At 34.6% G+C, this 26,820-nt stretch overlaps 2 protein-coding genes and 1 long non-coding RNA gene across 10 annotated transcripts in view; 1 reads left to right on the top strand and 2 right to left on the bottom strand.

The window, feature by feature from the left end:
- The window catches only part of slco1c1 (solute carrier organic anion transporter family, member 1C1), a 72,470-nt gene extending 64,883 nt beyond the window's left edge, over positions 1-7,587 (top strand). For 3 of the 7 annotated variants that reach the window (XM_087247109.1, XM_087247110.1, XM_087247111.1), the window contains exon 15: positions 6,118-7,587. In XM_087247109.1, the coding sequence (XP_087103235.1) occupies positions 6,118-6,355 (238 nt within the window). In that variant the 3' untranslated portion in view covers positions 6,356-7,587. Of the gene's footprint in view, positions 1-2,052; positions 2,197-6,117 lie in introns of those variants that run through there. The other 4 variants (XM_087247112.1, XM_087247113.1, XM_087247114.1 and 1 more) reach the window with 2 other exon arrangements.
- On the bottom strand, positions 2,326-8,104 carry LOC141381554 (uncharacterized). The gene is made up of 2 exons (XR_015482409.1): positions 5,023-8,104; positions 2,326-4,160 (listed from the first exon to the last, which is right to left on the bottom strand). It is a non-coding gene; the product is annotated as an uncharacterized LOC141381554 (long non-coding RNA).
- Positions 8,105-13,753: 5,649 nt separating this feature from the next.
- bcap29 (B cell receptor associated protein 29) lies at positions 13,754-26,104 on the bottom strand. 2 transcript variants are annotated; one of them, XR_015482030.1, is made up of 9 exons: positions 26,002-26,104; positions 23,441-23,542; positions 23,259-23,359; positions 20,984-21,131; positions 20,192-20,327; positions 18,707-18,815; positions 18,127-18,227; positions 14,351-15,869; positions 13,754-14,242 (listed from the first exon to the last, which is right to left on the bottom strand). XR_015482030.1 is itself a non-coding variant. In NM_001024220.1 (8 exon segments), coding segments are annotated over 7 exon segments (723 nt in total). In that variant the 5' UTR covers positions 23,533-23,542; positions 26,002-26,040; the 3' UTR covers positions 15,191-15,833.
- Between the last annotated feature and the right edge of the window lie 716 nt (positions 26,105-26,820).

Below are 26,820 nucleotides of genomic sequence, written 5' to 3'. Positions count from 1 at the left end.
ATTCCTGATCCCTCTGCTCCCCTTTATGTACTCCAAAATTGTTCCTGCTGTGAATGGTGATCATTTACAGGAGTGTCCACAGCCAGCCTACCTAGGCCTGTTCAAATAAGCTACAGGTGGGATGTTTTTTCCTGATCCATCTGCTAGAGTTGGAAAACCTCAAAAAAGTGCCGAAAAACCTATTGAGGTGGATATGCAAGCCCCTCTGGGCCATTTCCAGGTGTCAAAACGTTGAAATTCCATTGCCCATGAACAGCCTATTTCATACATTGGGATAGATTGTCTTTGGGATGTCCAGATCTCAGCTTCTGGACACAGTAGAGAGCCCAAACCTGCATTTCTGTGCTCGTCTGGACACGCTCTGTCTAGGGTGCGAATTTGAAGAAGATTGGAAAAACTTGAAAATTTGACCAAAAAAAACCCCAAGGGGTACCCCTTATAGATTTTTTGGGTCAAATTTTCGACTTTCTCCAATCTTCTTCAAATTCACAGCATGGACAGGGCATGCCCAGACTAGAACAGGAACGCAGGTTTCAGCTTGCTAGGCCTTGCAGAAGCTGAGATCTGGACATCCCACCGGCTATCTAGCAATCTATTCCATTCATTAAAATAGGTGGTTGCTGGACAGTGGAGTTTTGAGGTTTTACCAGCAGGGGGCAACCCAGGGGGAGGTGGGGACCCACTTCCAAAGGTTTGTTTGGGGATCTGTTGAGGTTTGACCACTTGGCTGGAAGAATTAAGTAAAACATCCTACATGTAACTTATTTGACTGGGCCCAGGTAGGCTGTTCGTGGACAGTGCTTTTTTAGGCCACAGAATTCTTTTGGTGAGGGTTCTAATGAACCCCAAAATTGTTCCTACTGGGAATGGTGATCCTTTACAGGGGTGTCCGCGGACAGCCTACCTAACCCCTTCCGAGGACGCACTGAGGCGCTGTTTTTTTCACATGTCAATGTTTATGAATAGATTACACCAAAAAGGACAAGAGTAATCTTGAAAAACTCTACATCAGTTTAAAGCTACATCCCCTAAGCATCTGTTGCAGCTAGTTGTTTTTCAATGGAAAGCTTATAAAGAATGTATTTGCAAAATTTGTGTAAGTTTAGAGAAAACGCTTATTAGATATGGCGTGCATATCATGTAATAACAACACACACGCATTCATTGCTGTTCAACACAGTTTATTTTGAAAGTTAATATGTCCCATCAAACACATTTCCTCCACCAACACAATAGTGTTGTATTATGGATGGTTATTCATTTGTTTATGTCACCGTTTCTGCCGGAGACCTATTTTTTACACCATTTTACCATGGTACTTACATGCGAAAACAGAGTCTTCGGAGAAAAAGACCAGTCGATGTCATAGCTTACAGTGTTACAGATAAAATGAGACCACAAACTAAATTAAAAAGTCCAAGTTATAGTTACTAAAACCTAAACAAAGCTGAGTGTTTTGACCGTCTGCATATCTCTGTCATTGCTATCGATCAGGCACTTCCTTTGTCCCCGAAGTTTGACTAACAGAGAATTTAGCCAATGGCTGCGTGATTTTCATCTTACTGCACACTTTTTGCTGTTACTGGCTGTTACTGGCTCCTAAAACTGTCAATCATCACTCAATGCACCTGCCCCTTGCATTGAGTGCAGGCAGAGCGGCTCGTTTGCAAAAAGTAAACAAAGGAGAATATTTCTGAGGAGAGCTAATACTTACATGACATGGATGAAGCCTTACTTTCAGTTTTTCTAACGGTGAGTAACTTATTGTAGTCATTGCTTGTTGTTTACGTCTCAGGTCTTCTGTGTTTAGCCTGCTTGTGCCTAAAAGTGTAAACTTCTAACCACTAGCCATAATCTTTCAGTAATGTTTGTCATCATCATGCAGTATGTTTGCCATTTATCTGAATGGCTGCTGTTACATCTGTAAGCTAAGCTATGTGTATAAATTAGCATATGTATAAATGGGCATCAGAGTAATTCATGTTTGCTACTTAAGGGGGGGAAACACAATCGTTTACAATAGAATCCTAATTCTGTTTTTCTGTCATGTAGATGAACCTCTGCGCTGGAGTGAAGAATCCTCTGCCAGTGACTGAGAGCAGAACAACAACTCGTACAAGACTTTCTTGTTGCATATGTACTAGACTTATTTTATACAATGTATTACTTGTGCTCAAATAAATCATTCATGCTGTACGTTTCTGCTTATTATTTTACAATTAAAAAATAGTGGAGTGTAAATCCGTCAGTGTGTGTGTGTGTGTGTGTGTGTGGTCATCAGACTGCTTCTCCACAAACAAGGAGAGAGAAAAAAATCACAAGACATTGTCTTAGAAAAAATAATTCCAGAAATTTTATTCTGCATGATATTGGCATCAAATTCAACACATATAATCAGAAGATGTGGGCTTTTGACCTATTACATTTCTGTGTTGATCCAGGACTGATTTCACATATTTATGAAATAATAAAATGTTTAGTCCGGTGCACTTTTTTAATTAATTACTTAAGCAGCCATAACATTTTATTTTCATTTAGAGCATTATAAACACTGGATGATGGATAATAAAGCCCAGAGTGTCTTCTTTCCAATGATACATAAACTGTGAATGTAGACCAAATCATTCAGCAACTGTAAATGTTTTAGCTTTGGGAAGATCATTTTTGAGAAAGTGCCTCTGACGGGGAGGGAGAGAAGGACATCGACATAGCCTCAGAAAACTTTACAGAAATCACATTTTGCATGCTATCGTCATCAAATTTAAAATATAAACTCATGGAATACTTGGCTTTCAAGTCATATTTTGTCTGGGATATTACATTAATGTTTTCCTGTGTTTCTACATAAAAAACACAATTAAACACAATACTTTTTTTTCCTCATGACTTCATAATGTATAACTTTTTCTATTTTTCAACATGCAACTTCTCCTTTGACCACAGTAACGCTCAAAGTGTCTTCTTCTAATGATACATAATTTGTGTTTGTAGCTTACTGGAGTCAATAACTGTTACTATTTAAATTTAGGTAGGTGTAAATCCCCAAAATTGAGTGCTGGCTAACAGGTTTAAATAAGCTACAGGTGGGATGTTTTTCTTGATCCATGTGCTAAAGCCACAAAACCTCAAAAAAGTGCCAAAGAAACCTATTGAGGTGGATATGCAAGCCCCCCTGGGCCATTTCCAGGTGTCGAAACAATAAAATTCCACTGTCCACGAACAGCCTATTTCATACATTGGGATAGATTGTCTGTGGGATGTCCATATCTCAGCTTCTGGACACAGTAGAGAGCCCAAACCTGCATTTCTGTGCTCGTCTGGACACGCTCTGTCTAGGGTGCAAATTTGAAGAAGATTGGAAAAACTTGAAAATTTGACCCAAAAAAACTCCAAGGGGTACCCCTTATAGATTTTTTGGGTCAAATTTTCGACTTTCTCCAATCTTCTTCAAATTCACAGCATGGACAGGGCATGCCCAGACTAGAACAGAAACGCAGGTTTCAGCTTGCTAGGCCTTGTAGAAGCTGAGATCTGGACATCCCACCGGCAATCTAGCAATCTATTCCATTCATTAAAATAGGTGGTTGCTGGACAGTGGAGTTTTGAGGTTTTACCAGCAGGGGGCAACCCAAGGGAAGGTGGGAACCCACCTCCAAAGGTTTGTTTGGGGATCTGTTGAGGTTTGACCACTTGGGTGGAAGAATTAAGTAAAACTTCCCACTTGTCACTTATTTGACTGGGCCCAGGTAGGCTCTCTGTGGACAGTGCTTTTTTAGGCCACAGAAGTTGTTTGGTGAGATCTAATGGAGGAAAAAATGCTGGGCAAGGATTCCTGACCCCTCTGCTCCCCTTTATGTACTCCAAAATTGTTCCTGCTGTGAATGGTGATCATTTACAGGAGTGTCCACGGACAGCCTACCAAGGCCTGTTCAAATAAGCTGCAGGTGGGATGTTTTTTCCTGATCCATCTGCTAGAGTTGGAAAACCTCAAAAAAGTGCCGAAAAACCTATTGAGGTGGATATGCAAGCCCCTCTGGGCCATTTCCAGGTGTCAAAACGTTGAAATTCCACTGCATACGAACAGCCTATTTCATACATTGGGATAGATTGTCTTTGGGATGTCCATATCTTAGCTTCAGGACACAGTAGAGAGCCCAAACCTGCGTTTCTGTGCTCGTCTGGACACGCTCTGTCTAGGGTGCGAATTTGAAGAAGATTGGAAAAACTTGAAAATTTGACCCAAAAAAACTCCAAGGGGTACCCCTTATAGATTTTTTGGGTCAAATTTTTGACTTTCTCCAATCTTCTTCAAATTCACAGCATGGACAGGGCATGCCCAGACTAGAACAGGAACGCAGGTTTCAGCTTGCTAGGCCTTGTAGAAGCTGAGATCTGGACATCCCACCGGCAATCTAGCAATCTATTCCATTCATTAAAATAGGTGGTTGCTGGACAGTGGAATTTCGAGGTGTTAACACCAGGGGGCAACTCAGAGGGAGGTGGGCATCTACATCCAATGGTTTGTTTGGGGATCTGTTGAGGTTTGACCACTTGGGTGGAAGAATTAAGTAAAACTTCCCATGTGTAACTTATTTGACTGGGCCCAGGTAGGCTCTCTGTGGACAGTGATTTTTTAGGCCACAGAAGCCATTTGGTGAGCCCTGACATGCAAAACACTGTTGGGTGGGGCCTCCTGACCCCTCTGCTCCTTCTAATGAACCCCCAAAATCGTTCCTGCTGTGAACAGTGACCTTTTCCAGGGGTCTCCACAGCCAGCCTACCTCGGCCTGTTCAAATAAGCTGCAGGTGGGATGCTTTTTCTTGATCCATCTGCTAGAGCCACAAAACCTCAAAAAAGTGCCAAAGAAACCTATTGAGGTGGATATGCAAGCCCCCTGGGCCATTTCCAGGTGTCGAAACGTTGAAATTCCATTGCCCACGAACAGCCTATTTCATACAATCGTATAGATTGTACGTACGATGTCCATATCTCAGCTTCTGGGCACAGTAGAGAGCCCAAACCTGCGTTTCTGTGCTAGTCTGGACACGCTCTGTCTAGGGTGCGAATTTGAAGAAGATTGGAAAAACTTGAAAATTTGACCCAAAAAAACCCCAAGGGGTACTATAGATTTTTTGGGTCAAATTTTCGACTTTCTCCAATCTTCTTCAAATTCACAGCATGGACAGGGCATGCCCAGACTAGAACAGAAACGCAGGTTTCAGCTTGCTAGGCCTTGTAGAAGCTGAGATCTGGACATCCCACCTGCAATCTAGCAATCTATTCCATTCATTAAAATAGGTGGTTGCTGGACAGTGGAATTTTGAGGTTTTACCAGCAGGGGGCAACCCAGGGGGAGGTGGGGATCTACATCCACAGGTTTGTTTGGGGATCTGTTGAGGTTTGACCACTTGGGTGGAAGAATTAAGTAAAACATCCCACTTTTAACTTATTTGACTTTGCCCGGGTAGGCTCTCTGTGGACAGTGCTTTTTTAGGCCGCAGAAGTCTTTTCCCGCGTTCTAACGAGGACAAAACTACTGGACAGATAAGCCCCAGGTGGCAGGGTAAAATATCATGTTCAGAAATATGAATGTCAGTGCTTAAGTTAACAAAAAAGGCTGCATACCACTATTGATGCATTTTAACCAAAATCCAACATGATCAGAAGTGGAACAATTGGCTAAATAGCAAAGTTGTGGCCTCTTGGGACCTCACTGACGACTATCGCATCTTCGGAAAATGCACATGCCACTTGTAGCTTATTCAGTGGACCTTTAATAGGCTGTCTGCAGATGGGTTGTCCACAGGCAGCTTTAGTTACAGGTGGGATGTCCACAGACAGCTTAATAAGTTACAGGTGGGAACTAGGGGGAGCCAGGGGGACAGTGTTGCCTCAGAGCGGGTCAGGGGGTCCTCCCCCTGGGGCCTGCGCGATCGTCGGGGCCGGGAAAAATCATCTAGGGGGCCCCTATTAAGCGCCCCGTGGGACCCAGTCCTCGGGCAGCGCCCTTAGGCAGATAACTGTAAATAGGGCTGTGCAGTGCACTATGACAAAAATCTCATATCATGATACAAGTTGTATTTGTGGTCATTTGTCTGTCTTGTGTTTCTCCTCAGGATAGCGTATCTGGGCCTGACGTTGGGTTTGCGCACCGTTTCCTTCTTCCTGTGTATCCTGGGGTTGTTGGTTTTGCGACGGCACGTTCAGAAGCAGGAGCGCAGCACAATGGTGAACGGAGGATCAGCGGCAGCCGGAGAACTGCAGGCGCTCAGAAAAGAAGAAAACAACAGCTGTAACTCAGAGCAGTGTCCACAAAACACAGATTATGACCCGGAGCGGGAGACGCGACTGTGACACTCGCATTGAGAGAAAAAAAAAACGGCCGCGACGCCTGATTTTATGAGTTCCACTTTCTATCGAACCCATGTAAATGATGTGAAATACTGAAAAAAATCTGTTGTTTTGATATAGTAGAACTATTTCTTGAATGTACATGATGTTTGGGTTAAAAAAAGATGAAGAATGTCTTAAAAACTACCTAATCTGTTTGAAGATGCTTTAATAAGTGTCTTAACGTCAAGACAAACATTGGATTTCCGCTCATTCAAGCCATCGTCGTGCACAGGCCCGTACCGATAACAAGATTATTATATCTTGCATCTCTTGAATCGCGAAATTGCGTATTTATAACAAGGTTGAATTAAAAAAATTCAAGTTATAGATTCGCAGTTGATATCACAGACTTTTCAGATGAATATATTTGAGCGATTCTGCAAGAATTACTGCATATTAACTCGCAATTGTTAGCAATGCTAGACTCGAAATTGCATTTGTCCGAAATATTTGCATTTCTGAGGAAAGAAAAGTGTGAATTAGTGGTGTTTACACAACACAGTTCTCAACTAAAAATGTAACATTTCAGCGTGCTCATTTACATGCCAATGGTATTGTTAAGCGGCGGTCACACTGCACTTTTCGCTCCATAGACTTCCATTCATATGCAAGCGAATGCAACAGAGCTCTTACGACAAGCTTCGCAGTTTGCTGCAATGGAAAGTTCAAGCTTAGTAAACTCTGACCTCCATAATCGCAGCAAAAGACTGCATTAGACCAATTAAAGATTAAAACATGACCTCTCTGTATAGAACGGTGAAATATGGACTAATGTTCGCTTGTTTTAATGTCTAATGATCTTGTTCAATCCAGTCCCTTTTTGCAGCACCGTACGACAGAATTTTGCATGCTCAAACTCTAATGTGACAGCAGCTTTAGGGGTTAAAATGTTTAGACTTTTAAAAGTTGGTTTTAAACATCGCCATCTACTGGCCTGATGTGCACAATACAACACCATGTCCACTTATGTGTGTGAACAGGGATCGTTTTGGCTATTGCTGTCTGTTCACAAACCTTTTTCAATATAGTGTGGCTCTCAATTCTGTACTTTAAAGCCAACAATGCTTTAAAGAAAACTTAAAAAGAAAGCCTAGACCAACAGTTTAAATTATTACAAAAGAATTATTCACCCTCCTGTGAAATGAATTATTTTTCACATATTTCCCAAGTGATTTTTAACAAAGCAAGGACATTTTCACAGTATTTCCAATTTTTTTTTTCTTCTGGAGTCTAAAAGTCTTCATTTTTTTACATTTGGTTGGAATATAAGAAAGTAAATATTTTTTTAATATCAATATAAATAGCCCCTTTAAGACACTTAAAGACAATTTAAGGCTGTGGTTACACTGGACTTTTCGCCCCATAGACATCTATTCATACTCAAGCAAACACAACAGACCGGAAACGCAAGCTCGTGCAACAAGTTTCACATGTTGCTGCATTGCAAAATTTAAGCTTGGTGAACTCTGACCTGTGAAATATAGTGTGGCTCTCAATTCTGTACTTTAAAGGCAACATTAAAAAGGATTCACCCTCCTGTAAAATTGTAATTACGTTTCACATATTTCCCAAGTGATTTTTAAGAGCAAGAACATTTTCATAGTATTTCTAATACTATTTTTTCTTCTGAAGGTTAAACGTCTTAATTTTGGTTGGATGAAATGTAAGTAGAGTACTTCAAGGTCAATATAAAAAGCCCCTTTAAGACACCTAAAGACACTTTAAGACTTTTAATTGGCTACAGAAGAAAGCACTGTTATCCACTGACTTGCCTAATTAACCTAACCTGCCTAATTAACCTAATTAAGCCTTTAAATTGCACTTTAAGCTAAATACTAGTATCTTTCTAAATAATATGCAGTGTCATCACGGCAATGACAAAGGAAATTAGTTAGAAAAACTATTAGTTTAAAAATATGTTGAAAAACATTCTGCTAAACTATAACGTGATGCAGAGTACAGCATTTCTAATCATGTTCACACTATTATTTTCCATTGTTAGTACACTGTTGTTGTGTAAACACACCCTCAGATTGCTAAGAAAACCATCAGAATTGCGAGATATAAGCTAGAAGTCACAGAACATTGAATATCCGCTCATTATAAGCCATAATGGAGCACAGGCCCACAGGAATAAGCATATAATGCCTGGCGGGCTCATCTTCTCTTCTGCCATAAACACACAGACTGATGCCTGAAGCAGTTGACCACGACACTGTGTGCTAAATGTAGGTAGCATTAGCCTATAGACGGACTATCATTTGTTTTTAGCGTATCGTCAGGAAAGGAAGCGCATCAGAGATGCTCACCGCTGTGCTTTTCCAGCAGTTTCTCCATTAAAGAAACAGGAGGAAAGCGTGCAAACAGGTGTGTATGTCGGAAATCATCTTCAAGATCGATGTTGTGCAATGTCACTGTGAGAAATGTCGTGCGTGTGTGTGTGTTGTTTTACGTGTGAACGGGTGCATTCCTGTGCCAAAAAAAAGAAAGAAACAAAAGAAAAATGTTTTACAAAAAATGTGTGAGAAAGGAAACATGGTCTATTCTCAGGTTCAATCAATTGTTCCTCAAATTTGCAAATAATTATTCTTTTATACACCTGTATAAATGTTTCCTTTTCGTCCTTGGATTAATTTGTTCATTTACCAGTAACAACAACAACAACCACCAAGGAAAGGGTTTTTATTTGTGACGAGTGGCATTTATGACTTGCTTTTATGTTAGGCAGTACATCAGTTAATTTGCTATGTTTTTGTATACTTTAAAAAGTGAATATCCTGATGTGTAAAAAGAAAACTAATGCATTTATTTGAAAGATTAGATGCATTCTTTTAAAAATAAAATCATTTGCTACAAAAGAAAACCGTACTATTTTACGAAGGATCTACTAGCCTTTTCACTTTAATGGTGAAAATACAATCACAGCAAAATGTAAACAACTCACTGAGGCACTTGCGCAGATCCTTTCTGCATCTATTATTTTTATAACTACAATATGATTGTTAAAATATAAGCTATTTTTGACCACATTTGACAGGTAGATGTCGATACAATAAAGGCATAACATTCCCTCTTTTAAGACATTTCATATCATTTCCCAGCATACAATCAGTAAAGCACATGTCTGATCTTTGCATAGCACATGTCTATGGATAATTCAGATCTTCTGCTAATGTTTCTGTCTTTTCTCTCCTCAGTTTTTCCACTACTGTATCTGATTTGTTTGGAAACTTGTTTCTGCCACGGAATAAACAATAAAGAAGGTAATCATTTCATAATTTTAACTTTTTCCTCAAATTTGGGAGCATCTCCTACAAAACTCAGTAACAATTTTATATCCCGGAGTTCTGAGAAAAGGTCAGAATTGTAAACTCGGATAATGCATGAAATGTTTCGACATTGTGATACAAACTCAATTTGCAAGAAATAAAGTTGATAACATCAATTACTAGATATCAAAACAATAGTCCAAATTGCAAAACATTAAACTTAAATGTGTAATATAATTATTAATATGAAGTTTACACATGAAGACTTGGAACTGCAAGATAATAAATTCATATGTAGCAATGCAAGACATTAAATTCAAACAGCAATCAATTAGATTACAATTAAATTAGAACAGCAAGATACTACATTCATAATTATAATTGCGAGACATTAAATTAATAATTACAACTGCGAGATATTAAATTCAGAATTACAATTGCGAGATATTAAATTCAGAATTAGAATTGCGAGATATTAAATTCAGAATTAGAACTGCGAGATATTAAATTCAGAATTAGAACTGCGAGATGTTAAATTCAGAATTACAACTGCGAGATATTAAATTCAGAATTACAATTGCGAGATATTAAATTCAGAATTACAATTGCGAGATATTAAATTCAGAATTACAATTGCGAGATATTAAATTCAGAATTAGAACTGCGAGATATTAAATTCAGAATTAGAACTGCGAGATATTAAATTCAGAATTAGAATTGCGAGATATTAAATTCAGAATTAGAATTGCGAGATATTAAATTCAGAATTAGAACTGCGAGATATTAAATTCAGAATTAGAACTGCGAGATATTAAATTCAGAATTAGAATTGCGAGATATTAAATTCAGAATTACAACTGCGAGATGTTAAATTCAGAATTACAACTGCGAGATATTAAATTCAGAATTAGAACTGCGAGATATTAAATTCAGAATTAGAACTGCGAGATATTAAATTCAGAATTAGAATTGCGAGATGTTAAATTCAGAATTACAACTGCGAGATGTTAAATTCAGAATTACAATTGCGAGATATTAAATTCAGAATTACAACTGCGAGATGTTAAATTCAGAATTACAACTGCGAGATGTTAAATTTTAGAATTACAATTGCGAGATATTAAATTCAGAATTACAATTGCGAGATATTAAATTCCGAATTACAATTGCGAGATATTAAATTCAGAATTACAATTGCGAGATATTAAATTCCGAATTACAATTGCGAGATATTAAATTCAGAATTACAATTGCGAGATGTTAAATTCAGAATTACAACTGCGAGATGTTAAATTTTAGAATTACAATTGCGAGATATTAAATTCAGAATTACAACTGCGAGATATTAAATTCAGAATTAGAACTGCGAGATATTAAATTCAGAATTAGAACTGCGAGATATTAAATTCAGAATTAGAATTGCGAGATGTTAAATTCAGAATTACAACTGCGAGATGTTAAATTCAGAATTACAACTGCGAGATGTTAAATTTTAGAATTACAATTGCGAGATATTAAATTCAGAATTACAATTGCGAGATATTAAATTCCGAATTACAATTGCGAGATATTAAATTCAGAATTACAATTGCGAGATATTAAATTCCGAATTACAATTGCGAGATATTAAATTCAGAATTACAATTGCGAGATGTTAAATTCAGAATTATAATTGCGAGATATTAAATTCAGAATTAGAATTGCGAGATATTAAAATTCCTAATCAGAAATGCGAGATTAAATTCAGAATCAGAATTGCGAGATATTAAATTCAGAATTAGAATTGCGAGATATTAAATTCAGAATTACAACTGCAAGATATTAAATTCAGAATTAGAACTGCGAGATATTAAAATTCCGAATCAGAAATGCGAGATTAAATTCAGAATCAGAATTGCGAGATATTAAAATCAGAATTAGAGTAGCAAAACAATAATTCATAATTAGAATTGCGAGACATTAAATGCATAATTGCTAGTGTAACTATATCCACTAAACTCATAACTGCAATATAAACTGTTATTATTCATTCAAAATCGTGAATTTAACACTAAAGTTGAGAAATGTTGAAATATATTCTCATGAAAAACAGAAATTGACATTAAACTGTGATAAATTTGTAATTGACAGATATAAACAAAGGATATAAGATTTTCAAAATAATCATCAAAATTGCAAAATAGACTTTGATAAAGGGATAGAAACTGCAAGTTTGCATCTTTCACTTTGCATTTTTGCAGCTTGTATTACTGTAAATGCTTTCAAGTTGCAAACAACTATAAATGTATCTTATAAACTGTTTATTGCACTTTTGAGTTTGTATCTCGCCAATCTGAGTTATAAAAAAGTTGCAAGTTTATATTGAGTTTATAAGTTCACGATTGTGAGAAACAGAAATGATTTATACATATATTTGTTTTCACATAGCAAGAAAAGATCACAACTACCCTTTATTTTATTCCATGGCAGTAACAGGTTCTGACTTATTCATAATAATAAATAACAACAATATTAATAAATGAAAGTAAGAATAGGATTTAGCAGACAGATATTTGTCTCACAGCACATGATGACTTTCACAGTCTTTTAATCTACCTTGAAGTTTAATCATAAATGAATATAGTAGCACATAACTACTAAAAGTGCACATGAGTAAATAAGATTTACAATTTTGGTTTTGTTTCTGAGACCACAATAGGTGAACGATAAAAAATATATATCCAGGCCTCTTTTAATTACTGAACAAATCTCAACAAAACATGTCCAGGTCAGATTTAAACCCCCAAAAATAAATCAAAATTGCATGAAGATGGAAGCTCTTTTTAATTAAATGCATTGGTTTATGTCAATTATTCTGCATAGTCATTAAATAATTCAATACTAATATTTACAGCATGTATTTATATTTTGTTTGCATTACAGTAACAATCGTTTGCCATTAGAACTGGAGGGAAAACGTTATGTGGCCTGTTTCTGCCAAGGAATAAACAACTAAATAAAGCAAATCGAGATTAATTATGTGCTAATAATTCTGACCGGAGAGAAATAAGCAAAGAATTAAAAATCAAAGTAAATTAAAGTAACCAAAATTGTGATTTAATATAATATAAACTTTGAATTATAATAAGTGTCAGAACTGCATGTTTGTATCTTTCAGTTCTGCTTTTCTGCCGTTTGTATGGTGTAATTGTAAATGACTTTTAAGTAATTTAATAGTAGTTACTTTATATAATAATAATAATAATGGTCATTTAGTCCTTTAATTTATGCAATTTTAAGTTTGCATCTCTCAGTTCAGAATGTATAAAAGCATGTCATGATAAACTGAACATTTATATCTCACATTTAATGTATTTCTGCAATCGTATTCAGCATTTATATCCCACATTTCGAACATTTTCCACCACAGAAATGTCTTATATTCATCACACTTGTATCATCCTGTGGCAGAAACAAGCTTCCATTTTTAAAAATGTGCTTAATCTTGATTAGACATATTAAAATAACAGTAAAACTCCTAAATAATAGTATAAATGCTCAAAAAAATATATAATTATTAATTGCTGTGGAATATGGCCCAGACATGTTTTGTTTTAATTTAGATTATTGTATCTGTATTGTTGTGTCCTCTTAAGCAGCATCAGCAGCACAAAGAAATCTACCTCAAATGAGCTGAACCGCATTTGTCTAACAGTATTTGATCTCAGGTGTAAATGTATTTCTACCTCTCCAGAAAGAAGACGCTACTCGCTAACCGCTCTCTGTCATGTGTTCACTTGCTGTTCATCTGTACACGCTTTTATTCTTCAGAATTAAAGCTGATCAAATGACCACCGTAGCCTGTAATGTATGTCAACTCAGATATGCCTCCATTGTTTTAAGCATAATTATATTGTAGGCTTTTTTTTACCTTTATTAGATAGGAGACAGGAATGCATGGGAGCAGATAGACATTTGCAAAATTGCTTGAGCCGGGACGGGATCTCAGTGCTAAATGTTAACACATTTAACCACTAGGCTATTAGTTGAACTACAAACCTGCTTTCAAACGCAATCCATAATGTAGTGAGGAAGAAAATTGAGCAGAAAAAAGAAGGAAAACAACAAGGTTTATCAGTGCAGCATGCAACAAACACAAATCAAAATTGGCTTTTTTTTCCTTGTAAACACATTGGTAAGACATAAATGTGCAAAATGTGTTCCTTTAGCTTAGCATTAGCAATAAAACCCATGAAGGAAAACTCCATTTGTTTGTAATAAGGCTCATTTTACAGCTCCACTACTGTTAAACTGTTCCATTCAGCCGATCTCTGGGTTTGCACTTTTAGCGTAGCTTAGCATACATCATTGAATCGGATTGGACCATTAGCATCTCAAACAATTTTGATTGTTTGCCTAGTTAAAGCTTGACTCTTCTGTAGTCTTGCGTACTTAGGCTGGAAAAAACAGACCAAGATGGAAAATGAAAGTTGCTATTTAATATGGGCTGATATGTATACTCTCATTCTGGCGTAATAATCAAGGCACTTTACTGCAGTGCCATGGCTGTAGCAGCTATTACACAGATAATACACAGTGCCTGTAAATCAGCCAACTTCTGTCTATACAACCAACATGACCACCGGCTTGCACAGGGAGCATGCTGGGAACTATTTTCAGGCACTGTGTAATATCAATGCACTACTACAGCCATGGCACTGCAGTGAAGTACCTTGATTACTACGCCAGAATGAGAGAATAGTTCCTAGAAATATAATAGCAACTTTCCATTTTCTGTCAGTCTAAGTACATGGTCTAACTACAGATGAGTCAAGCTTTAAATAGGGAAATTATCAAAATGTGTCGGTCATTTTTGGGTGAGATGCTAATGGTCTAATCCGATTCAATGATGTATGCTAAGCTAAGCTAAAAGTAGTTCCTAGCTATATTAGCCTAGAAAATAACTTTACATTTTCCATCAGTCTTAGTGCATACTGTAAATACAGAAGTCAAACTTTAAATAGAAAAATAAACTAAATTCTTTGGCAATATTTAAGCAAGATGCTAATGGTCTAATCCGATTCAATGATGTATGCTAAGCTAAAAGTAGTTCCCCGCTAAATCAGCCTAGAAAATAACTTTACGTTTTGCTTTAGTCTTAGTATACAATGTAACCATAGAAGAGTCGTGCTTTAAATAGGAAAATTATCAAAATTTGTTGGTCATTTTTGAGTGTGATGGTCTAATCCGATTTAATGATGTATGCTAAGCTAAACTAAAAGTAGTTCCCAGCTATTTCAGCCTAAAAAATAACAACTTTACATTGTTACCAAAGAAGTCAAGCTTTAAATAGAAAAAATAACTGAGCTCTTTGGCAATTTTTAAGCGAGATGCTAATGGTCTAATCCGATTCAATGATATATGCTAAGCTAAAAGTACTTCCCAGCTATATCAGCCTGAAAAATAACAACTTCTATCAGTCATAGTGCACCATGTAAAAACAGAGGAGTCAAGCTTTAAATTGAAAAATTTTGTTGGTCATTTTTGATCGAGATGCTAATGGTCTAGTCCGATTCAATGATGTATGCTAAGCTAAGTTTTTACTAGCTATATCAGCCTAAAAAATAACTTTACATTTTCCACCAGTCTTGGTACACAATGTAAATAAAAGAGAGTCAAGCTTTAAACAGAAAAATTATCTAAATTATTGGGCTTTTACTTGAGCGAGACGCTAATGGTCTAATCCAATTCAATCATTTATGCTAAGCTAAGCTAAAAGTGCCCCTGCGAATCCCAGAGATCAGCTGAATAGATTACAAAAAAATAGTAAAATTCACCTGATTAACTCTAGAAGAGCTGTAAAATGAGCCTAATTACACAAAAAGGTGAAGAGTTTCTTTAAAATAACAACTCTATACCCATTACTGTCCATATTAGGGGAAACATTACTATTAAAAAAGACTTAAATAAGGTATACAGTTGTCATTTTAACAGGTTCGCTCCAGTGACGAGCTAAATGACGAAGTTTTGCACATTTTATTAAACAACGATGCTAGAAAACTGTGAAACCGCTCTGATCATGTGACCTGACAGGAAGTCATCATCAGGAGTGTCAGGTGAGTGTGTTGAGGATGAACTGAGCGTAATGATGATTATCGTGCAGATTTACATTGTGTGGTGTGTCCGTTCCTCTAGTTTTCTTTTTTATCTCCGCTGTCCATCTGATTCTGGAAATTAGAAGAAAACAGTAAGCAAGGGTCTTCTATTGTTCTTGGTCACGTCATATTCTTTGATATTTGTCACTAATGGGGTATATGCACACAGACTTTTAGTTTTCAGCCAGCCAGCCCCGGGGCTTACGGTGAACTGTCTTTCCATTATAACATTGACAAGTTTCAGGTCTGATTTCTTAATAATTAATCAGTGATCTTCACTGTAAGGTTCACTCATACACATATTTACTTCTATAATTCCATGTCTTTTCCATGATTTTTCCAAGACTTTCAAGTTTATTTTCACGACCTAAGGTTTTAGGCAATGTTTACTCATACATGGTGAAAGAAAAGTGATGCATGTTCAAATTTATTGCAGCATATCGTAAAACACGCAGCAATCTATTTAGCTTCAATTTATATTTAAATCGATGTAAAATTGATTTAAATAATGCTTTCACTTTTCCAAAACTTTGTGGGTTTTTCCTAAACTTTTCCAGGCCTGGAAAATGCCATGTCCAACTTCCATGACTTTTCCAGGTTTTCCATGACCGTATTAACCTTGCTGTCAGATATATGATCATGATATATGTTATAAAGTGGGTCTCAGACCGGACAAGAAGCACTGCTTCTTTGGTAATTATTATTGGTGAAAATGTGTAGCTTAAATTGAAAAATGTGATTTAAATTAATATTCTTCTGATTTATATATTGTTGATCTTTACTTTTTCCTGTTTTATTATAATATGTTGATGGTATCCTGTGAAACATGGAAGCATTTGTACATCATTTTGTTGTCTAAAACATTACAGATTTAAAATATACGACAACTTTGCAGTGCTATTTTAATATCATTGAGATAGTTTCTGTTAACATTTTTATTATTTTTTTGTCTTGTTTGTTTTCCTCCAAGTTTTAAGTTTTATTATTGTTACTTTAATTGCCATTTTTATAACTCTGTTGTGTTTTATTGTTTAAAATTTACTATATTCTGTAGTTACTACATTTATTTGAATTTGACATTTATTTTTGATACAAAATTATATTTTATTTAGAAAACATGTTGCATTTTTTAATTATTTTTATTATTCTTTAATTATTTTTAAGTACCTTTTCCTTTCTTTTTTGTCGTTTTGATGTTTTTATAAGACGTCTTACTAGAATTACTCTTATTATTGAATGTTTTTGTTGTCTCTGTATCTAAAGGTACTAAATGTATTTGTTTTGGCACATTTTATCTATTCGTGTCATCATTTATTATTTGTATCTAAAATTAATAAATCACTACTTTGTAAATTTCCTGTTATTTCAAGTTATTGTTATCTAATTTTACAACATGTTTAATTGTTTTTTGTTTGGATTAGTGTTATATTAATCCTTAATGTTTATTATTTTGAACCTAAAATTACCAAATATTTGTATTTATTTATTTATTTTTTAAATAATAAAAAAAATCATGCATTCATTTTTGTGTAATTTTGATATTGTTTTATTAGATGTTTTACTAAGAACATCACTCTAATCTCCAGGTGTTTTTGTTCCTACCTAAAAGTACAACATTTGTTGATTTTTATTAGTTTGTTTTTTAATCTAAAATTACAAATTGGGTTGTTTTTACTTGCATTTAAATCATTACTTATTATTGTTCTTTAACTTTCAAATCTATGTTAAGCTGCTTTAACACAATTTACATTGTAAAACAGCTATAGAAATACACATTAATTAAATTGAATTGTTTTAAGAGTTCACACTTCGATATTGCTTTATAATAATAGCAGGATTGGCATGCTTTCCCAGGAGAGAACCCTGAGCTCGGAGATAATTTAGCTCAGGGCTCCCGCCTGGTGAATGAGCATGTAAGATGGTCCAAGATCAGGTAGTTCTAGACAGCTTCTCCTAGTAAAGGAGGAAAGGGGGAGATGGTGTGGACGGGGGAAAAACACAAAGGTAGTAATGCTAGACAAGCTATTTATAGTGAGTTTGGAATAATCTGATTGGCTTACTAATGATTACAGATGAGAGACCAGCCGCGATCCATCATATCATGTGCTCCTATCAAATTAGTTTGTGAGACTTCAGCAGCACTGTCTACATGCATAGCAACTTTGGTAATAAGTACTCCATTCTCTGTTCATTTCTTATTTAAATGTCTTCTTATTTCTAACTTATTTAATCTAGCTTGTTGTTATTTATATGACAGAACTGAATTACTGTTCAATAATGTTAATTTGATGTGAAGTACTGTAAAAGGTGTGTGTTGTTAGTGTTTGACCTGCAGCTGCTGGTGCTCCTGAAGCAGCCGCTCGTACTCTTTGGTCAGTCCGTCACTTTGTTTCTTCATGGTGTCTAAATCAGACTTTGACTTTTTCAGAGCTGCAGGAAAGCAGTTTAAAATGAACATATCTTTAAAATAAAATGACAAAACATACTATTAAATAATATGGAAATGGAAAATAAACACAGATTTTCAGGCCTCCTGAAAAAAAAAATTGCATTAAGAAAACACTTTATTGAAGCTCTTTATTAAGGAATTGTGAGCTGTGATTGACTTAGACTGTTTCAGAGCTGCAGGAAAGCAGTGCGTTGGTTATAGATGTGTTAACTGCTGTAGGGGAGTGTGTGTGTGTGTGTGTGTGTGTGTGTGTAAGTTTTTGTGTATTTGAGTGTGCATGCAAGAGTTTGTATGTGAAAGTATGTGTATGTGTGTATATATGTATGTGTGAGTGAGTTTGTGTGTCTGTATTTTTGTGTTTGTGCCTGCCTTTGTATGTTTGCATGTGTTTGTGTGTGTGAATTTGTGAATATTTGTGAGCTTGTGTGAGTGCATGTGTATGTTTGTGTGTGTGTGTCACCATCTGCGCTGGTCTTCAGCTCCTCCTTCAGTCTCTGCAGCTCCTCCTTCAGCCGTTTGCTCTCCTCTGGATCTGCTTTTTGTCCTCCTTCTTTGGCATCTGCAAGAGCCTGAATATGATGATGATGATGATGAAGGTGAAGGTTAGTCTTTGTGTTACTGAACATGATTATTCAGACACACGTTTGTTTTATCTATCCTCATGCATGCTTATCTGAAGCAGATATAAAATGCTGATTCAACTCCAAGAAAAGAAATTTAAATGTTTTTTTTCATGTAAATGAAATTATTTATTGATAATTACTGAGCTGTGATTAAAACCAAAAAATTTGTAACTTTTAAACCTGTTTTTGTTTCAGAGAGTTTTAAACCAGTGTTTTTTCATAGCATTTAATTTCAGCTTAAAATTAAAACTGCAAAAAATATAAAACCTATAAAAGTTACTCTGTCACAATGAAATTAAACACAGTGAGTGACTAATAAAAGGCAGATGTTCAGGTCATATTTTACCCCAAAATGTTTTCAAAAAAAATCATGCAAATTTCATTTAAATTCAGTTCTTTATTTTATATTAGACAGCTTTAAATAAATATATTATTTAAATATTCAAAAAAATCATGCCAAATATCATGCAAATAGAGTTCTTTATTTTATTTTAGATAGTTTTAAATATTTTTTATATTAATTTAGTTTAACCAAGAGCTACAAAATTAGATTTAAAATAAATAAAAATCAAACTATATTTAACTAAATAAATTAATAAATGCAAAACATAGTATTAATAAATAGATCCCAAAACATACTATTACATTAAAAGTGTAATCAGATGATAAGGACATTTTTACCCCAAAATAATCAAAAATAGTTTTTGTGCATTAATAATTTTCATGCAAATTCTTCATTGATAATCACTGACCTGTGACTGACCTTAATTAAAACTGAAATCAAAACATTACAATCATTTTTGTTACTTAGGACACTTAAACTTATTTTATTTCAGATACTTGTAAAAGGAATGTTTTTCATACTTATTTAGTTTAACTTATAATTAAAATATTCTTTAAAAAAATGATATTTTTATGCAAAAACATTCTATAAATTAATTATATATTGTGTTATTGTAAAATAATAATCAAATCAAATTTAAACTATTGTTAAAAGCTAGGTTTCTCAGTGTCTTGAAAATAAATTTGAACACAGAGAGAAGCTGCAAGTAAAATGCAAACGGTCAGGTCATAATTTAGGTCAATAATTTATTTTTGTATTTTAACAAATTCATTACTAAAATATCTTCATCCTTATTTATTTATTTATGGTAGTAACTTCTATACAGTTATATTTATTCATATAAACAACTCTTGCATGAAAAACAACTTTTATTCCCATGCAAACAAAAAAAAAGTAAAATATTGATTAAAAACATTTAGACTAAAATTTGCATTGGTATATGTCCACCCCGAGATTTATTTTATTTTATTTTTTTAACCTGTTTGAGGATCTGGTTGTCCTCCATGTACTTCTTGGCAGCTTTATTGGTAGTTTCGACCTGGTTCTGTAGATCTACGCAAGAATCTGCAGCTGTGGCCAGCTGACTGATCAGAGTGACCACCCTCCTCATCACCCTGAAACACAAACACAGCTCAAAACCTCAGCAGCATGTCTACTAACTCCAGTAGTGAGATCTTCACATTTACTTGTTGCCATTAATTGTGGAATTATGTAGTATTATATACTACCACAATATATTGACTTTATCACAGTAAATAGTATCATCACAGTTTATGGTATCAAAGTATGTAGATTTTAATTGCATTTTATACATTCATTCATTTTCTTTTCGACTTAGTCCCTTTATTAATCTGGGGTCGCCACAGCAGAATGAACCGCCAATTCATCCAGCATCTGTTTTTACGCAGCGGATGCCCTTCCAGCTGCAACCCATCACTGTAAAACATCCATACACGCTCATTCACACACACATTTATACACTACGGTCAATTTTAGCATATCCAATTCACCTGTACCACTTTGGACTTGTGGGGGAAGCCAGAACTAATTGCATTTTAAATCATTTAAAAAAGTCTCTTGCATAAAAGCAACCTTTCCGCCCCATGCATGCTGCATTTCTAATACAACAATCTGAATATTCTTAAAAAGCATGCTAAAAGTTTAAATAATAAATAACTAATCACTGTATTTTGAAGTGCACATGATATAAACACTGTCCATGTTCTTTATCATGATATACTGAATCTCTTCATGTCAAATATCAACATACAGCCAGAGGAAGAGCGAGAAGCCGGAGATGTAGAGGTTCCTCTGAGCCCGGAAGAGCTTCATGTGCATGTGGTCGAACATGTTGGGGTGCAGCTTGGCATCTTTGGACTGATCCGAGTTCGAGTATTTTCTGACCTCACGGAGAGCATCTGCACACATCAGATCAGCTCAGAACATCACAACACTCAAACAGGACAATCTTCAGGTAAAACCATGGTTATTATTCTATCTTATGTCAAAGTACTTGTATAGCCTGTCTAAAGTTTACATGTGTTAATTTAATTAAAGTCAATGTAATGACAAGTACAAAAGCATCTATTAATTCTTATTAACATGTATAGTATATGTATACTGTAACAAATATCTGTTAATTAACAGTGTCCGTATTTTGTGATTCACAAATGCTTTGTTTATGGTTGTGAATTGCATTAAGGGATGTTGACTTTCGACTTTTGATGATGAAAATTCAACTTAACAGTTTAACAAAGTGACTTTTAGTGACATTTAAGAGGTTTAAAATAATATTAATGTATAAGAAAATAATAAAATCTAGAGAAATAAGTCAGAAATAACAGAACATGCACTAGCAGCTTAGTACAAGGTTTTTATAGCATAATATACAACACCAACCCAGACAATACATCACTGCAGACTATTGATATTGTTCATAAAAGTCACTTTTCAAAGTTAAAAGTTGTTGACAGATCAAGCTTAATAATTAAGAAAAGCATAAATAAATTGCAAAAAATAAAAAACATGAATCAAAATACAGAAATCTGCAAATTTATGGATATGTAATCAAATCAACGCTCTGGTATGTTAGTTATGTGTAGGTTTAAAATAGCTCCTTCATCCAGTGTTGTATTTAAATGTATGTTTATGTTCATTTATGTAGCACCGCAGTCCTGCGAGACATGACATTTTGTTCCACTTTGTCCACACTTAGTGTAATGACAATAAAGCTCAACTTAACCTGATTATAGTTGAGCAATTTTAGAATTATGTAACATAGGGCTGCACTATATATCATTTCAGAATGGATATCGCAATATGCGCATCTGCAATAGTTACATCACAGGATCTGCAATGTTGAACTTGTAAGACTTGAGATGCCACAAATATTTTGATGTTTTTGACAATTCAAACATGAGCTGAAAACACAGAGACAATCGGCTCCACAACACACCAGGTGGGAATGCGGAAAAACCAGCTCCCCTCCTTTCCTCCATTTTTGTTTGAAGCATCTCCCAAAACACCCTTTGGTCACTTCATCTATCATGTTTAATATCATTTGAAATGTCTCAGTGCAACTGGAACAATGGTCTCATTCCCTCAGAAACAGACATAATCAAAACAATAAATATATAACTATATATATATATATATATATATATATATATATATATATATATATATATATATATATATAAGGTTACCCAAGGGGATAAACATTCATCTTTAAACTTATAATACTATTTGGATGGTATAGTGATTACTCAAAGTTATTAATAGTTTAAGTTTGACTGGTCTCCTTAATTCTATAGTAATGATCATAAGAGAATGTTCAATCATAATCTAAAGTAATATTAAAAGAAACAAAATAATCTTATCAATGTTTTATAATTGGAGTCAGATAAAACGAGGATAAATATATTAACATTCTAAACCACCTCATACTAAAGTTGGACTCAGATATGAGTTAAGTTTAAAGTAAATCAACATTGTGCACTGGAAAGAGCGAACATGCTGTGAACCTTCGTCCACCAGTAGACACCGTCATTGGACTAACTGGCTGGACCTTACAAACTGGTGCTATAAATGACTAGGAGCTATATTTGAAAATGCTTATGATTGGTCATTGCAATATTTAAACAAAGTTACCAAAACCTTTATTATTTATGTGGGTTTTTAAGGCCTGCAACTGTGAGCATTTTTTAAAGCCAGTTTAAAGTATCCAGGCATAAGAAGGACATTTCTAACTTTAAGAAAGATTAATTATATTTCTGTAAATATACGATGAAAACTATACAGTGTTATTTTACCTGTGATTATTAAATTTGTTTATCTGAATATTGCTAATCATAAAGCACTGTGCATTCTATTTGTACAGTCTCATCAGCAACCTTTGAATGCATCCTTCTGAGAATGCAGCCTCTGAAATGAGACACAGCTCATATATTTATTAGTTTCCATTTAAGCAATTTACTGAATGAACTGAGAGTGCACTAAGATGTTGTTCATAAATATTTTTAATTTGAAAGCAGAAAAATACCCACCAAGAAAGAGAACGATGAGGATTATTATCATGGCGAGGAAGCCCTTGTTCCAGAACTGGGAAAGCCGGCTCCAGATGCTCCACTTGAAAATCTTCTGCCATCTGCAAACATGGAAGTTAGTAAGAGCAAATGCACAACAGAGAAAATACATTTCAAAGTGCATTACAGCAACCACATCCCACCTTTTAGCAGAAATGAACGGCAGACAAAAGAAGATAAGAACGGCAATCTCTACATACAGGAAAGTTGCAACCGCCGTCCACTGCAGCGTCATTTTATTTCAGCTGTACGACAAAAGAAGAAACAGTATATGTAAGTATATGTGCTAACATTTTCACAGACATGCTTCTGAAAACAAGCTTCTGTTTGATACTAGCAGTTATGGGTTGCACGGTTTACCGGATCTATGGTAGTATCACGATACTATGGCTCTAAAATACTGCCGGTGTCACTGTAGTTTGTAAACGGTAGTCTCATCATTATTGGTTTATCTACAATAGATAATGTTGCATGTGAAAAGGTCACTAAAATGCTCACACGTTTGTGCAACAATTACCCATTTTAATAGTGGAGCCCGTTAAGGTTGCAAAACGGTGTATAATTTGCACCTTTTATGGTAGCCTTCTGCATGTTTTCTAATGCGTCAGTTAATCTGTTCATTTCTGTTCCCGTTAATATGATTTATTAGTGACAGAGACCATCACTTAAATAGAAAAAATGAACAAATTAACAATTCTAACTTCTACTGTAGATTGATTTTGCTGAACTGGAAATGAAAAGATCCTCCCCGTTGCTCCTCATTAATAAAAAAAAATTAATATCTTGCCTGCAGAGTGAGAAGCTTATTTTCTCTTAAAAATAACATAAATAATACAAAAATAATATAACAAAAATAATATTGTCTATGTAATATGGAATCCATTTATTGAGTACTTTAAAAAGAGAGCAGTGATTGAACCCTAGTAGAAACGCCTCAAATCCCCTCCTTATTTAGTTGTTTTTCTCCCCTCTTTCTCTGTATATGTATATGATTTATAGACATATATTATGTATAATTTGTACTGATGTAAAAAAAATTAATAAAGAGAATATATATATATATATATATATATATATATATATATATATATATATATATATATATATATATATATATATATATATATATATACTGTTTCTTTAATAGAAAATATTATTGTCTATTAAACAATTTTATCAATAATTTTAATGTTTAAGTAATATTTTTTATTAAATTGTCTGATTTTTAATAGAATGCATACATTTTCACAGTATTTACTATTATATTTTTCAATTAGGCGAAGCAGTGGCGCAGTAGGTAGTGCTGTCGCCTCACAGCTAGAAGGTCGCTGGGTCGCTGGTTCGAGCCTTGGCTCAGTTGCCGTTTTTGTGTGGAGTTTGCATGTTCTCCCTGCGTTCGCGTGGGTTTCCCCCACAGTCCAAAGACATGTGGTACAGGTGAATTGGGTAGGCTAAATTGTCCGTAGTGTGTGTGTGTGTGTGTGTGAGTGAATATGTGTGTGGAATGTTTCCCAGAGATGGGTTGCGGCTGTTAGGGCATCTGCTGCGTAAAAAAACTTGCTGGATAAGTTGGCGGTTCATTCCGCTGTGGCGACCCTGGATTAATAAAAGGACTAAGCCGACAAGAAATTGAATTAATTATTTAGTTATAAATGTCACAAATAATTAATTAGGAAAAAATTGCAACACATTAAACCTAATTTTACTAACTTACTGTATTTTTGAGCACTAAAAAAGCTTTTTCCATTTAAAAAAATTTTATTATTATCATCATCATTATCGCTGCATCTGTTATTTTATGCACAGACAAACATTGAGGTAAAGTTTGATTTATATGGATTTATACTCATTCTTTCAGACTTTCTCCTTAATAATAAATTTTCAGAAAAGCAATCTTTGCTATTTCTAAATAGCAAAATTATATTAGCAGCCAATGACTATCAAAGTAAATCATTGCTCAGTATAAATAGTGGTGTTTTGAAGTCACCCTCACATCTGATTTCAGACTGAATATTCAAAGTATCATGGTAAACAGTATAGGGAGCATGTCACAAATTGCCATTAAATGAATATGCAAACATAAAACCAACTTTAACGTGCCACAATCAGATAAACTCCTTCAAGACCATTCTAGGATGATTACATCATCCCAAATAAAGCTATTTAAGCCATCTGGAAAAAAAACTATATATATATTTTTTAATGTATGACATGCATATATTTAATAACAAACAATAACAAACCCTACATATGTTACAATTTATTTACACGACTGTGCCAGTGTGTCAACAAATAAAAGCTAAAGCACAATTCTTACTTATCAAGGCTGTTATTAATCTCTTCCGAAATCTACTTATGGCATTATGCTGTGGTCAAAGGTCATTAATTTCACCTGTTATACACTTTGACTGTATTCAATACCAGGAAGAACGTAATGTTTACAAACTATCGTTTTAACATGCACAAACAAAGCATACAACCGCATTTTAGGCGTAAAATGATTAACAGTCGATGTGCAGAAGTGATATAATCAAGTTTAAGCAGTTAGAAGTGTGCAGCTGTTATGAATATTAATATCTATGAATATAACAGCATCTGCTCGAACAGGAAACAAACAAACGGCATGCCAATACAAACACGCGAATAAAAGGAAGACGCAACAACACAGACAGACAGAAAAGCGACACTTTTGCGTCTCACTTACATTTAAACAAAATCTCCTGACAAATTTCAGACGAAAGACACAATTCTGGAAAACTACACTAAAGTCTGACAAACGCGCAACTGCCGTCCCGTCTCACTCCAGTGACGTCACTTACACGCGCGCTCTGCATCACCATGCACGCGCTCCCCAGAAAAGCTTAATAATAATAGTAATAATAATGATTTAATAATAAATAATATTAATAATTATAAAAAATATATACATAAATATTTTGCTTTCTCACGTTAAAATGCTATGATTGTATTTATTTTATTGTTAATTTTAATAAAACAGACGAAACCAGACAAAGTCAATAGTTTCAAGCAGAAGTCCAATAATATTTTGTATAATTTATTTTGTAAATAATTGTGTATGTGTTTATTTTATATTTAAGTTACTATATGCTATTTTACTTGTTTTTGTTGTTGTGCACTGCATCACCATGTGCGCACTCTCGTGACAAAAGCTAAATAATAATAATAATCAATAATTATAAAATATATACATATATCTTTTGTTTTTTCACAAGAGAACATAAAAATGCTATGGTTATATTTAATTTAGCCTATTACTAATTACTATTACATAAAGGGGCAAATTAATAGTTTCAAGCAGCAGCCCAATGATATTTTGTTTAATTTACATGCATTTTTTATGAATGATTATATGTATTTATTTTATATTGAAGTAACTATTTTTTTAATTTGTTATTTATATTGTTGTGTCTATACACTTGCATACATTTTGTTTAAAGCTTTTGCAAAAATGCATGTAAAAACACTCGAGAATACAGTATTTAAATGATTTTGCTGTGCTTAA

This window comes from Danio rerio, chromosome 4 (genome assembly GCF_052040795.2).
Source record: "Danio rerio strain M-AB ecotype USA chromosome 4, GRCz13ab, whole genome shotgun sequence".
In the NCBI taxonomy this organism is placed as follows: domain Eukaryota; kingdom Metazoa; phylum Chordata; class Actinopteri; order Cypriniformes; family Danionidae; genus Danio; species Danio rerio.
This window is presented reverse-complemented; position numbering and strand designations above follow the sequence as displayed.